The following is a 13,594-nucleotide window of genomic DNA, read 5'->3' on the forward strand; positions in this document are numbered from 1 at the left end:
TCATGAAAAAGCAGTTTGAAGCTCTCCCCCCTGTCTTCATGGTTTCCCTATGGAGAGAGGGAAACAAGGCACCAGACAACAAATTAATTAATTTACGGCAGCATCACAGGTTCTCTCCTCTGACAGTCACCACTGACCTCTCTGACCTCTGAATAGCTCCCCCACTGAGTAATCCTTTGTCCTCTGTTCTATGCTGCCAACATTTCTCCTCCGTCTTTCCTCCCCCCTCCCCTCTCAATAGGTCAGACAGGATCCGACTGATAAAAAAACAGTCGAGATTTCCTGATTCTGAGCAGTGGATGACAGAAAGGAGAGGAGGGGGAAAATGCTTTTTAAATGCAGATAGTGGCATATTTGTGTGTGTATGTGTATGCTATGGCTGCAGCAGGCTGTGTGTGTGTGTGTGTGTGTGTGTGTGTGTGTGCTATGGCTGTAGCAGGGTGTGTGTGTGTGTGTGTGTGTGTTTGTGCTATGGCTGCAGCAGGCTGTGTGTGTGCTATGGCTGCAGCAGGATGTGTGTGTGCTATGGCTGCAGCAGGATGTGTGTGTGTGCTATGGCTGTAGCAGGCTGTATCTGTGTGTGCGCGCTATGGCTGCAGCAGGCTGTGTGCGCTATGGCTGCAGCAGGCTGTGTGTGTTAGAGAGATAGGCAGAAATTAAAGGGGGACAGGGGATGGGCTCATTATAAAGAAGTCTGATTTACCACACAGAGCAACATGCTCCCAATCCTGTGATGTCATGGCCCCACTCAGAAATGCCCGCTTAGCCAATCAGTGAGGCGGGACACAGCTGCAGTCACTGACTGGCTGAGGAGGTAGTTCCTGTGGGGCCACGAAGATTCAGGAGTCCGGACGCTGACAGATAGCAGATAAATCTGTCCCTATGTCTGACCCCTCTATATCACTGTGGCTGACCCCTGTATATCACTATGGCTGAGCCCTCTATATCACTATGGCTGAGCTCTCTATATCACTATGGCTGAGCCCTCTATATCACTATGGCTGAGCCCTCTATATCACTATGACTGACCCCTCTATATCACTATGGCTGACCCCTCTATATCACTATGGCTGACCCCTCTATATCACTATGGCTGACCCCTCTATATCACTATGTCTGACCTCTATATCACAGGTATCTGGACTTGTATATACCTGGCAGTGTATCTTTGTGTATGGTGGATATTTACTTAGAAACATAGAAGATTGTCAGCAGAAAAAGACCACCTGCTCCATCTAGTCTAGTTGTGAGTAGTTCAGGACATGGAGGCTGAAGACTAGCTGCATCCACTGCACACAAAGGAGAAGCTGCTTTATATATTTCCTTATTCACTCCTAAGTCACCCCAGGATCATGTAGGACATTAGGGAGAAGCTGCTGAGCTTGATCTACTTTACGCTAGTTGGACAAATAAGTCCATTGGTGTCTGACTGGCCATTTATGAAGGAGCTGGAGTTGGAGTCAGGAGTCGGTCCTGATAAAGTTCAGGAGTCCTAGTTGGAGTTGGAGCTGCGACTTGCTGACTCCACAGCCCTGGTTCTTACTATTAAATTAAATGGACTTTTCAATTAAAGACACACCAAAGGCCAATTAGTCCATCTAAACTAGAATAATGTACCAACAGCCATCATTGCACTGACGGGCGGCCAAACAGCGAAATGACGGACATCATTTTAAACTCAAACTTAATTTTTTCTTTTCAAAAATGGAGAGGAAAAAACGTGTGAACAAGGCCATTTATTAGTATTATATATTCACATTTTATTGAGCTTAGCTGTCCCTGTGTCTAACCTAAATTAGAATAAAAAAAGAGATTCAATGAGATCTGTCAACAGCATGGCTAGCATTTTTCCTGTATTGCTCAAAGTGAAAACAGTGCAAAATGACTTTCTATACACCCAATGTTTCTAAAAGGTTTCCTTCATTGCGCACAATCATTGATCATACCCTGAGTGTTTTCTGTGTCTTAACATTCTTCTTTTTCTCGACAGAATGCTTCCAGCCTGTCTCAGGACCACGTTTCTGAGTTCACACCTCTAGCCTCCATGCAGAGCCCAAACTACCAAAGCAACGAGTTCAACAGCGCTGCGGCCAGCAGGTCTAATTATTATTCTAAAAAAGTGATGCTCACTCACTGGCAAGGCAATGATTATTTCAAACTCCCATCCCTCTTTGGCTATTCCAATACCCGCTATAGCTCCAGCACGGGCTCATACCTCAGCAGGTCAGGCTTGGAAACATCCGTGTGACACATCACCATTGCAAGCCTTTACAAACTCTTGATTTTTTATTTTATAATTTGGGAGATGCAGCAAAATGATTGTCTAGTAAAACTGTAGCCCCTCAGATGCCTACTTGCTGTCTGACCATAGAAGCCTGAGGCTGCTGCTTATTTTATTTTTTAAACACTAAAGCAAAGAACAATTTTCACAGTCTGGTACTGTGTAACTGATAGCACTGTACATTTCCCCGTTCTCTGTCCAGAGATTTATGTGGTTTATTAGTCACATTTGCTTTTATTGTTTTATACTACTGAATTGTGTGCGTGGATGATTTTTACTACATGTTGTAGTCAACTAGTTGATATTTGATGGAGCACAATATGTCAGCTAACTGAAGATCCTCCTCTCTCTTTCTCTCCTCTGCTGGTTCCCAAAGAACAAGCTGGTGTTTCTCTTGTGCTCATTTCTTTTCAAGAAACTCTGTGTAACGCTCATTTCATTGTAAGTTGCCAAATCTGTTCATGTAATACCTGTGTTCTCCCAGTAGTTTCTCCCAGGACTTCCTAGATGTGTGCTGTGTCCTGTGACATACACTGTTTCTTACAAGCCGTGCATATTTACAACTGATGTTACTATGGACATTGCTGAAAACATATCATGGAGAGGGGAAAAAATAAATAGTTTAAAATACATTTTACATTGTTGTGTAAAAATATGTTAGCTGAACTAATAGGTCATTGTCTGGATAATATTTATATCAGGGCGGAAGGTATTAGATTTCAGTAAATACAATGCTGCCCCCCAGGTTTAAAGGGCAATTTTAGGTCTGCTACAGTACATTTGTAGGTTACTGCTTTGAGCCTTTCCTAGCTACACCATAATACTGTGTAGTAAACCTGTCATATGGGGCAATAACCTCAACTATGCTAGTGTGTTACGAAAAACACAAGACCAAATTTTGGCAGAGAATACAGTACCTGGAAAATGTTGAATAATAAACGGGTTCTGTGTGAGTGCAATTGAAGTCAATATGTGATGTGCTTACATTGTGTATAGCAATATGTTACAGTGTCTACGGATGTGTAATGCATACATATACATCTATAGATTTATGTATGCATTTGTGGTATGTGTAAACTAACACTGGAAGTTGTGTCCTCCAAGATCTGCTCTCAAGACCAAAATGACACTAACTATATTACTTGTAAGTATAGAGTTTTTCCATATTTTACTTTATCACCACATCTTCAGATGACTACTTTGGGATTAAAGAGTTCCTATTGTTAGAAAAAACTTTTGCTATGTCTAAGAGACATGTCAAACGTTTGGATCCGCCAGGGTCTGGATGTATTGCTGGGAGAAGCACACGGCTGAGCCCTTCACTCCCTGGCTCAGTGCAATCTCTGTCTTGCTGTAGAAAACAAGTTCTGTTATATCCTATATCCTATATAGTTCTGTTATATGTCTATCCTGCAGAGTTATGGAGATTGCATTGAGCCAGGGAGTGAAGCACAAACTCTTACATTTCTCCTGGCTATATCCAAATATCAGAAGGGTCCTTTTACATTAACAGATCTTCAGCTAACCAAGGCCACAAACAAGTGCTTCTCCGCAAGATCAGCTCTTGTTTGCAGTGCCCTCCACTCATTTAAATATATTGCTATTGGCCACACTTCCCCGCCCACACAAAAGATGCCATCAGCTGATGAGCGTGTGTTTTTCTTGCTCCTCAGCTTATAGCTGCCACCTTTAGGGTCCATTTACACAGAAAGATTATCTGACAGATTATCTGCCAAAGATTTGAAGCCAAAGTCAGGAATGGATTTGAAAGGAGGAGAAATATCAGGCTTTCCTTTATGACCTATTCTCTGTTTATAGTCTGTTTCTGGCTTTGGCTTCAAATCTTTGGCAGATAATCTTTCTGTGTAAATGGACCGGCCAATTATCGTCTTTTAACCAATCAAAACCTTTGACATGTCTGCATAACATGTGTGGACCTTTTTCTAATAAAAGGAACACTTTAATTCAGTCATACACAGTTTCAAATTTACCTGAATAATACAATGGAGCCTTTTCTGAATTTTCTTTTTTTATCTGTGTAATTTCTTTGTCGCTGAAAGCTATTTTTCACATCATCTTAATAAAATTGTATTTTCATGGACATTTTTTTCATGAAACGTCATTCATACCATTTGTGAACAAAACTGTGTACTTATTTATAGACAAAAAAAAGTGAGACCTCAATGTTCCCTGGCAAAAAGTTATCATTTCAAGTATTATGCCAGAAAAATCGTTTAGTAATTCATTTCCCAATACATAATTTTTAGAGATTGAAGATCCAAGCTCAAAGAGATTGCTAGAAGGACCACACTGAAGAAGGAATTACATGTTTGCTGCTGAATGCAATGGAATCTGTTGTGTCTGTACTCGGTGGGGGGCATTTATCAAGTCTGGAGTACTCGTAAGCCAGTCTTAAATAAAGCCCCACAGCCATTTTCCCAGCTGGATTTACTAAGAGGCGCATTCCTGTCGCAGGGACAATGCAAAAATGTATACCTGCTTCGGTGTAACTCTTTGCTAGGTTTGCTTCTGTTTCCAGGCGTAAACCTTGTTAACCTAGGTCCTTTTCCCACCTTGCCACGCTCCCCCTGTCCGTCCATCAGGTGAGCGGGGGTTATGCCTGGCGTATGCCATGGAAAGGTTAAGAATCTGCACCTTTTCTGCGGCCTACACTAGGGGAGCAACTTTGATAAAAATGTTGCCACCAAGGATGTCTAGTTGCCATCATAGCAGTGGCAAAGAACGCAGGACTTTTCTTTTCAAAACAGATGGGGAGGAGGTGGGTGAACAAATCATGCACCTACCTCTCCGGCCCTAGTGCTGGAGTCTGCTGTCTTTCGCTCTGGTTCCTGTCCGCTTCTAGGTTTGAGTGAGCACCTGGAACGAGGCAGGACCCCATTATGGCCATGGACTGGCTAAGCGGGCCTGACACATCTTGTCCCAGGTCCCCACTCAGACCTAGAAGTGGCCATGGGAAGTGGAGTCAGAGTTGAAGACAGCAGTCCCCAGCGCTGGAGCTGGGGAGGTAAGTGCATGCTGTTTTTGTTTACCCTACTCCTCTCTGGCTATTTTGAAAAGAAGTCTGCACCATAAAATCTGCTGCAGATCCTGTGTGGGTGAATGCACCCTAACAATGAATTTACAAATCACTGCACACATTTCTCATTTCACTGTTTCTCAAAGAGAACAAAATATTTTTGACCAGAAATTACTTTTATTGAAAAGAGCAAATTATATATACAGTGGTGCCTTGGATTGTGAGCATAATTCATTCCGGGACTGTGCTTGTAATCCAAATCACTCTTAAACCAAAGCAAATTTTCCCACAAGAAACCATTGAAAAGCAGACAATTGGTTCCACACCCCCAAAATAATTTTTTTTTATTCTGAATAACATGTAAAACAAATGAAACAACCATAAAAAAAGCTGAATATATCATATTATAAGTTACTGTACAGTACAGCAATCAGCATGTGGAGTATAATGTATAGTAAGTGCATAAGAATGAAAAAACAGCAGCAGATCTCTATAATGCAGTAGTATAGTACAACAGGCTAGAAAAGAGAAGCAGGGCTGCTGTCAGAGGTCTGCGTGGTCACATGACAGCAATAGGGAAGGGAGCATGTTCAGCATGGACCAATCAGTAAGTGAGAATCACAGAGCTGTGCAGGAGGGCAGGAGTGTAAGTGCAGGCACATTATAGCAGCAGTGTGTATAGCTGAGTGTAAGTGCAGGCACATAATAGAAGGAATGGAGAGGATGGGGAACACAAGGGTTGACAGAGACTGCAGGGAGCATGGAGGAATGAGCAGGGCATATGTGGGCACAGTATAGCAGCACTGTCTATCCGGGGACTTTCTGGGTCAGAGTACAGTGCTGTAGACCACTCTACGCAATGCTCTTAAACAAAGTTACAATTTTGAAAAACTGTGAGCTCTTCTTACAAAACGCTCTCAATCCAAGTTACTCTTAAACCAAGGTACCACTATATATATGTAAAATAAAAAAAAAGTATGAGTATGCACAACTATATTTTATTAACAATATTGCTGTGACTAAACTAAAGAGTGCATAGATAATCATAATGTAAATGAGGATAGTGCTGTATAGAAGTGACCACTTAATGTTTGGTTTGTCGATTTGCCGATTTAATTTATGATGACACATACAGCAGTATTTTGGTCTGTATTTTTAGTCAAAAATAGAGATGAGCGAATCGGGTTCGGGTTCGAGTCGATCCGAGCCCGAACGTTCAGTATTTGATTAGCTGGGGCTGCTGAACTTGGATAAAGCTCTAAGGTTGTCTGAAAAACATGGATACAGCCAATGACTATATCCATGATTTCCACATAGCCTTAGGGCTTTATCCAACTTCAGCAGCCACCGCTAATCAATTGCCGAAAGTTCGGATCGGGTTTATGCTCGAGGTTCGCTCATCTCTAGTCAAAAGCTAAAGTGGAACTGACCAAGAAAAACTATAACGGAAAGATTTGCACCTCTAGGCTATGTTTACACATAATATTCCCATCAGTCTCAGTCTAATTTCAACCAAAATCAGGAGTGTGTTGAAAACGCAGAACCTATGAAAATCTTTCCATTATAAATTCACCCTGTGAGCTCCACTCCTGGTTTTGGTTAAAAAAAAGACTGACCAAATTATGTGTGAACATAGGCTTATTGTGTTTTTGACCCATTCCAGGTTTTGGGTAAAAATGTTACCAAAATACAACGCGTAAACTCTGTTTAAGTGAAAGGTTTATCCTTTTTTATCCTTCGTTTCGATTCCAGTTCTTAAAATGTTATATTCAGTATGATACTTGACATTAAGGGCTTACAGAAGCGTGATTTTGATGTATCAATGTTATTACAAAAGAAACTATATGGGTAAATCTAAGCTGTACAATACACACTGGGCCTCGAATATCGAGGTACCACAGCAAAAACTTTACCCATAATAACAATGATAACTTTTCTGCACTTGATGAAATGTAACATTGAATATAAATTCTGGGTATATCCCTATAAATCAGTTTTGTTGTAAGGAATGGTATAATGTATAAATGCCAATTAAAGAAAAAATGTAAAATATACAGTATTTTTTATAAATAACTTATCCACATGTTAAACAGATCATCTCCACCAGTCTTACAACATCCATGAGGTGAGATCAGCTTCTTGCCTCAGGCACCCCTCCCCTAGGACTGCAGGGATCAGCAATATAACATCCAGCCCAGCAGTTCTGCACACGGCTGCATAGAGATTAGTCCCAAAGATTATTGTACTTTGTGGCTTTGTCATATTTTTTGCTGCAAATCTGTGTTGGGGAAGGCCATTTCACATTTTGCCTCACGCAGCAAAAAGACATGATTCACCCCATGACAACCCTTTATTTAAATGAAGCTGATGTGGTGACACAGGTCCTATCTCTGAACACACCAGAACCAGCACCATCAGTTGTTATTGGCCAACCATATACAGTATCTTCAGAGCAGTATTATATACATAGCCAATAATATATTTAAGCAGCACTGGGCTCCCTTATATATTGTCCATATGCTGGGATAGGTTTTCTGAATTACTTATCACAGTAATAGTAATTGGCCACTTCATATTTGTTATCTTATCTAAATTTTCTCACCTAGTAGTAATAACAGGTATCTTCTGTGAAATATTTATGACAGCTCATAGATATTGGCTTTATGGACTAGGAATTGCTGTATGCATTCCTGATTAGACATACATCTCTCATTTGCCTAAATTTTCTATGCACATTTTCCTTTCTTTTTGCCTGACCCCCCCCGCTGTTCGTTTAACCTCAGTTATTATTTTGGCATTCTTCCTTTAATAAATATGACACTTTGATGTAGACAAAGCTGGTATATTATGTATATCTTTTTGTTTGCGGTGTAATTTGGCCCAAAAATGTGCTCCAAACTATAAATGCCATGAGAAGCTGGGTTTGACCAGGATGTTTTGACAAATGTGTTGCCCATGCACCCTCCCTTATCTACCAATGCCAATTCACAAGCTGTGGAGTAGGTTGTCGTAAAGGAGTTGTTTATTATAGAAAGCCGTTCTTGTAAAGCCTATTAAAGGTGCATTCATGTATACAGTGTTTTCTGCTGAATGTTTTGTTTAGATTTTTTTTAAGCATAGAAACAAGCAGGAGTAAAGCTACGCAGCTGAAAACTTGCAACATCAAACATGCTGCGAACACAGTGGGGGACATCTTAAGATCTTAAATTACTCCCTGTCTCCAATTGCCCCACCGGATTTACTAAGAGGTCTCGCCTCTTAGTAAAACTGTCCTGACCTGAGCCTGCCTCATGGCGGACACAGAAATCTACACCATGCTCATCCTGGTGCTGTCATCAGGGTGTAAAGCAGGCTCAGGACTGTTGAAAAAGGCACTGTGACTCCCAGCTGCTATAAGCAGCTGGAGAACCCTGCTAATAGCCAGCACAGAGCAAAAGCCTATGTCAGCTATTTAACCATTTAGACACTGCTGTCAAAGCTGACAAGTGTCATTAAAATGGCCCCAACATACCTCATTGGTGGTCCAATGGTCTGGATGACCTCCCCAGAGAGATGCAGGGTGCCGATTTGTTTTCAGTGCAGCCCGAGGCCTCTTCTAGCAGGCTGAAGCAAAAGAATGCTGATTTAATGAATTAATGCAGTACATATGTACTGCGTTGATTTCTATGAGCAATCACGTTATTGCTCCTAGAAGTTCCCTAGGGGTACGATAAAAGTGCACACTTCTTTTCCCATATTTCAAATAAAAAAATGTAAAAAAAAATAAACAAACACACTTGGTATCACTGCTTGTGGAATTACCTTAACTAATTATCACATTCCTGATATTTCATGGTAAACAGAATAAGCGCAAAAATATGGCAAAAGTCCAAAATTACTGGTTTCTGCTCATATCACATCCCAGAAAAAAGTCAGATAAATAATGATCATTGTTGAGCAGACTTGCTAGACCTTCTGAGTTTGGTAGCATTCTCTATGATTCCCACCGTCTGGAGAAGTTGGATGCCTCCCTAGGGCTGCCAGAAAAACATGGCTACAGTCTATACAGTATATAAAGGCATCTAACTTCTCCCAGAGCTGGGAGTCAAATACTGAGCGTTCAGGTTCGTAGAATGTTGCTTAACCCGAAACAGTCACATATATGTAATAATCACTATATAGTTTATGGTACAGATAAAAACTACACATAGTGCAAAAAGTGAGCCCCCACACAGTCACATAGACTGAAAGATAATAGAAAAAAAAAGTTATATGAGTAGTAAAATAAAATAAAAGGTACATAAATTATAATTATGTATTGGTTGTTGTTGTAACAGAGATGCCTCGAATCAAATAACCAATAAACCAACAACTCTGATAATCCAGCTCTTTTACCTAATGTAAGAATTCAAAAGCGAATGGTAAATCAAAAAAGAGTATATTGCTTCATCCAGTTTTATGTCGATTGTACTACATACCATATGAAGACATGGATTCCATACAATGTCAACTGTATGAGTCAGTTTTTCTGTATTTTTATTGCTGTTCTCTTAACTGAAATGATTGATTGCTTTTTACAGCTTATTTATCACATAAGTTTTTTTTATCAATACAAAAAAGAACCTGATAACAAGTTCTCTAGTGAAAACCTCCTTAATGTATCTATTAGTATGTGGCTCTCCATGATTATTGTGGCTGTTGTATTCCAGTAGATGTAGTGCCTCCTGTCACATTGTCAATTGTGTTACTTCTAAAGTCAAGCATTATAACTGTGCTTTGCTCTCTTACAGCTCTGTCATATAAACTCCATGTGTCATAAGAAGAGGTATTCTCTTATATGTTCAGACAAATTCAGCGTATCCGCTAACAAAGCCTTTGCACAGCATTCTACACAGGTTTGATTTACAAAACCATGTTGTTTGGCACCCCGTGCCCAGAGCATATGGCTTACTATTACAGTGCCATTTATACCTACCAGAAGATACAACCTGCAAGGGGAATGTGTGGATGGCAGCCAGGCAGCTCGGTATGGCTCCTAATCATGAGTCATGTACTGTACAAACTCTTCCGGCACTCATACATGGCACACCTATGAACAGTTACTTTTTTATGTACCATATGAATTTATAATAAATGATTCCGCTGCTCTTTATACTGGTCTGTGGTCATTTTGAAAAATAGAAGCTGCACTGTTCTTTAAAGTTATAGAAGGCCATTTGTCTAATTATTATGCTGTACCACTTTAAGAATAGAGGAGAATAATCAAAGCAGCTCTCTGACTCCACCTTGTAGCGGTAGCTATTACTTCAAATCAGTGTTTGACTCCTTAAAAGGAACCACTCACTACTACAACGCGTATAACTGAGCTGCTAAAGCATTCTCCTCTTTCTATACTTTGTGTGCCGCCCTCCGTTGGGGTATATAGGAGAAAACATTTTATTCTGGTGCAGGCTGCAGGGAGAGAGGCCGTCACTAGTCATGGCTCTCTGCCTGTCAGTGTACTCTGCAGGGTTATATTAACAGCTGCTGCTGCCCTAGGCACTAAACCTGACGACGCCCCATCTTCACTCACCAATAAGCATCATGATTTTCTAGTTTCTGATATCTGATATGGTCTGGTCTTAGGCCCTGTTCCCACACTGTACGTCACCACCAGCCGAAACCAGACGCTCATGCGGTAATCAATAGGTGTATGGGCAATAATCCTGGTAACAGCACATGACTACTGGGGAAGAAATGGTAGCATGGTTTTCGCCACCTGCATTTCTCTACACGTAGAAACATTGTCTGAATCATAACTTTTATCATTTGTAACTGCTAAAAACATAAATTTCCATATTAAATCAATGATTAGAGCCGTCTGCATATTGTCTGATGGAATTCTCACCACAGGATTGGTAAGTAATAGCTCCAGGGGTCACATTTAACACCGCCACACCAGACCTGAGCAATACCGCCATACTGTGACTGGATAACACTGCCATACAAGACCTGACCAAAACCACTATACCAGACCTGAGCAATACCGCCACACTGTGACTGGATATCACCGCCATACCAGACCTGACCAATACCACTATACCAGACCTGACCAATATCGCCATACTGTGACTGGAAACACTGCCATACCAGACCTGACCATTACCACCATAACCCCCATCCCCCCACCCCACCCCACAGGCGGAACAGGAAGTGGGAGACTAAAAAAAGGGGGGGGGGGAGTTGTTTCCTTTCCCCTGCTTCCTGGTGCTGCCCCCTGAAAGGTGCTGCCCTAGGCACTGGACCACGAGTGCCTAGTGGGAAATACGACCCTGTCTGCAGGGATGTTTGGCAGGCAAAGAGGCCGTTTAGAAGCCTCTTTATGCACGCTGATGGGCAGAGGGCCATGAAAAGTTAAGGGCCAGCTCCGCTTAAATGACTAGTTCCCACCTTTCCCTGGAGCGCACAGCGAAATAAAACAATGTTTTCTTCTATATACCTTATAGATGGCACACCAAGTATGGGAAGAGAATGCTTTAGCGGCTCTGCAGAGCTGCTAACAGTGTTATATGTTGTGTACTACTGGTTGGTTCCCTTTAAAAGGAAAGCTGTCAGCTGCAGTTCAGGTTCCAAACTGCTGAAACTGGTAGATAACTATTAGGTCAAGGGAATTGTCAACCAATCAGATTCCACCTTTCATTTTTCAAAGAATCTGTGAGGAATGAAAACTGGAATCTGACTGGCTGCTAGGGGGCGACAGACAATTCTACTTTAAACCAGTTTGATGAATCTCCCCCATAGTACCTTTCATATATCTGTCTGCACTTCCATAACGTAGGAAAATATTTTCTGTGCAAAATGTCTGCCTCCTTATTCTCCCTCCCATCCCAGTGCCTTTTTGACAGCTAGCTGAAGGCTGAGGTCCAAGCAGGATCAGGGATAGGAGGGGGATCAAGGAAACATTTTAGCTTGCAGCAGATTAGGAGCATGGACAAGCCTCTTCGAATCTTTGCATTTTTCTACAGTCTGGAAGCACAGATGGATATATCAAAGGTACCATATGCCTCATTGACTTAACCTTTTTTGTCAGACAATGTTAGCTGTTTTGAAACCTGAATTACAGCTAATACATTCCATTAAAATAAGAACATGACAATGGATTTATTAAACCAAGCCTAAATTTTCTAGATGGATAAGTTACCCATCTGTAAACAGCTGTTTAGGGTTTGTTGCCACAGAGCAGGGTGCAGGCTGGTTGTAGAGAGGCCAATCATTGTGGCATCCCTGCAGTCAGCCAGCACTGTACTGATGAGGGGCAAATGTTAATACATGCTAAATATTAATACATGGTGTGTTTGGCCTTTATGGCTCTGTCTTAAGCAATGGAGGTTAGAGTGATAGCTAATGATGTATATGGTACATAAATAAAATGTCCCATATGAGTATATACAACTATAGTGGTCCTTCAATATGACGATTCCACAAAATCATGCCATTAGTGACACAGCATTATAGATATGGAGCAATAGTGATAGACCTTACAACTAAAAAGACATAGGCATAAATCTTCGTACCCGACCCTACCACAGTTCATCAGGGATATCAGGGAAGATATCATAGTGATCGTTCACGATTCCCACTTTAAATATACTGTAGTAGGAAGGGAGAGGCATCAATAGGTCTCAGAGATTGAAAGGCCCAGTATGTGCATGTAATATACAGTATAAAATGCTGGACAGTGTTGCAGAGAAACACATTAACCTACCAAGATAGATATCATGGTCTACAGATGTGGAGGCGATTTAACCTCAGGAGGCACAGTACATGCTCCAGGCAGTTCCACCATAGGTCCAGCCAGAATCCTATATAGGGATGAAGTTATATTGGCCCCACTAAATAATGTAAAGAATAATCAAAAACTGGGTGCTTCAGGTGCTACTCCAGATAACAATACAGTCCAACACACCGCTTCTCCAGATAATACATGTAGACTCTGGGATTCAGCACACTAAAGAACTGAATAGAAATAATTTATATTGAATAACAAACTGCATTAAAAAAAACATACAAATGGCACATCCTAATGCTGCGTTTACACGAAACGATTATCGTGTGAATTTGCACAATAACGATCGAATTCGAACGATAATCGTATGTGTAAACGCAGCGAGCGATCGAACGACAAGCGAGAAATTTTGATCTTTTAACTTGTTCTTAAATCGTTGGTTTTCGTTCGCAAAAAATTCGCCGATTGTTCCGTGTAAACAGTCGTCGAGCTAAAGTCCGGGCGTCCGCAGCCCGACCCCCCGCTCATCCGC

At 41.3% G+C, this 13,594-nt stretch overlaps 1 protein-coding gene across 6 annotated transcripts in view; it reads left to right on the forward strand.

Annotated features, from left to right (window-relative positions):
- ATP11A (ATPase phospholipid transporting 11A) overlaps nucleotides 1-10,446 on the forward strand; it is a 133,978-nt gene extending 123,532 nt beyond the window's left edge. The window contains exons 29-31 of one of the 6 annotated variants that reach the window (XM_069970779.1): nucleotides 1,991-2,097; nucleotides 2,658-2,722; nucleotides 10,088-10,446. In XM_069970779.1, coding sequence (XP_069826880.1) covers nucleotides 1,991-2,097; nucleotides 2,658-2,709 — 159 coding nt within the window. In that variant the 3' untranslated portion in view covers nucleotides 2,710-2,722; nucleotides 10,088-10,446. Of the gene's footprint in view, nucleotides 1-1,990; nucleotides 3,426-10,087 lie in introns of those variants that run through there. The other 5 variants (XR_011363186.1, XR_011363187.1, XM_069970780.1 and 2 more) reach the window with 5 other exon arrangements.
- The last annotated feature ends 3,148 nt before the right edge of the window (nucleotides 10,447-13,594 follow it).

Source organism: Dendropsophus ebraccatus, chromosome 5 (assembly GCF_027789765.1).
Source record: "Dendropsophus ebraccatus isolate aDenEbr1 chromosome 5, aDenEbr1.pat, whole genome shotgun sequence".
In the NCBI taxonomy this organism is placed as follows: domain Eukaryota; kingdom Metazoa; phylum Chordata; class Amphibia; order Anura; family Hylidae; genus Dendropsophus; species Dendropsophus ebraccatus.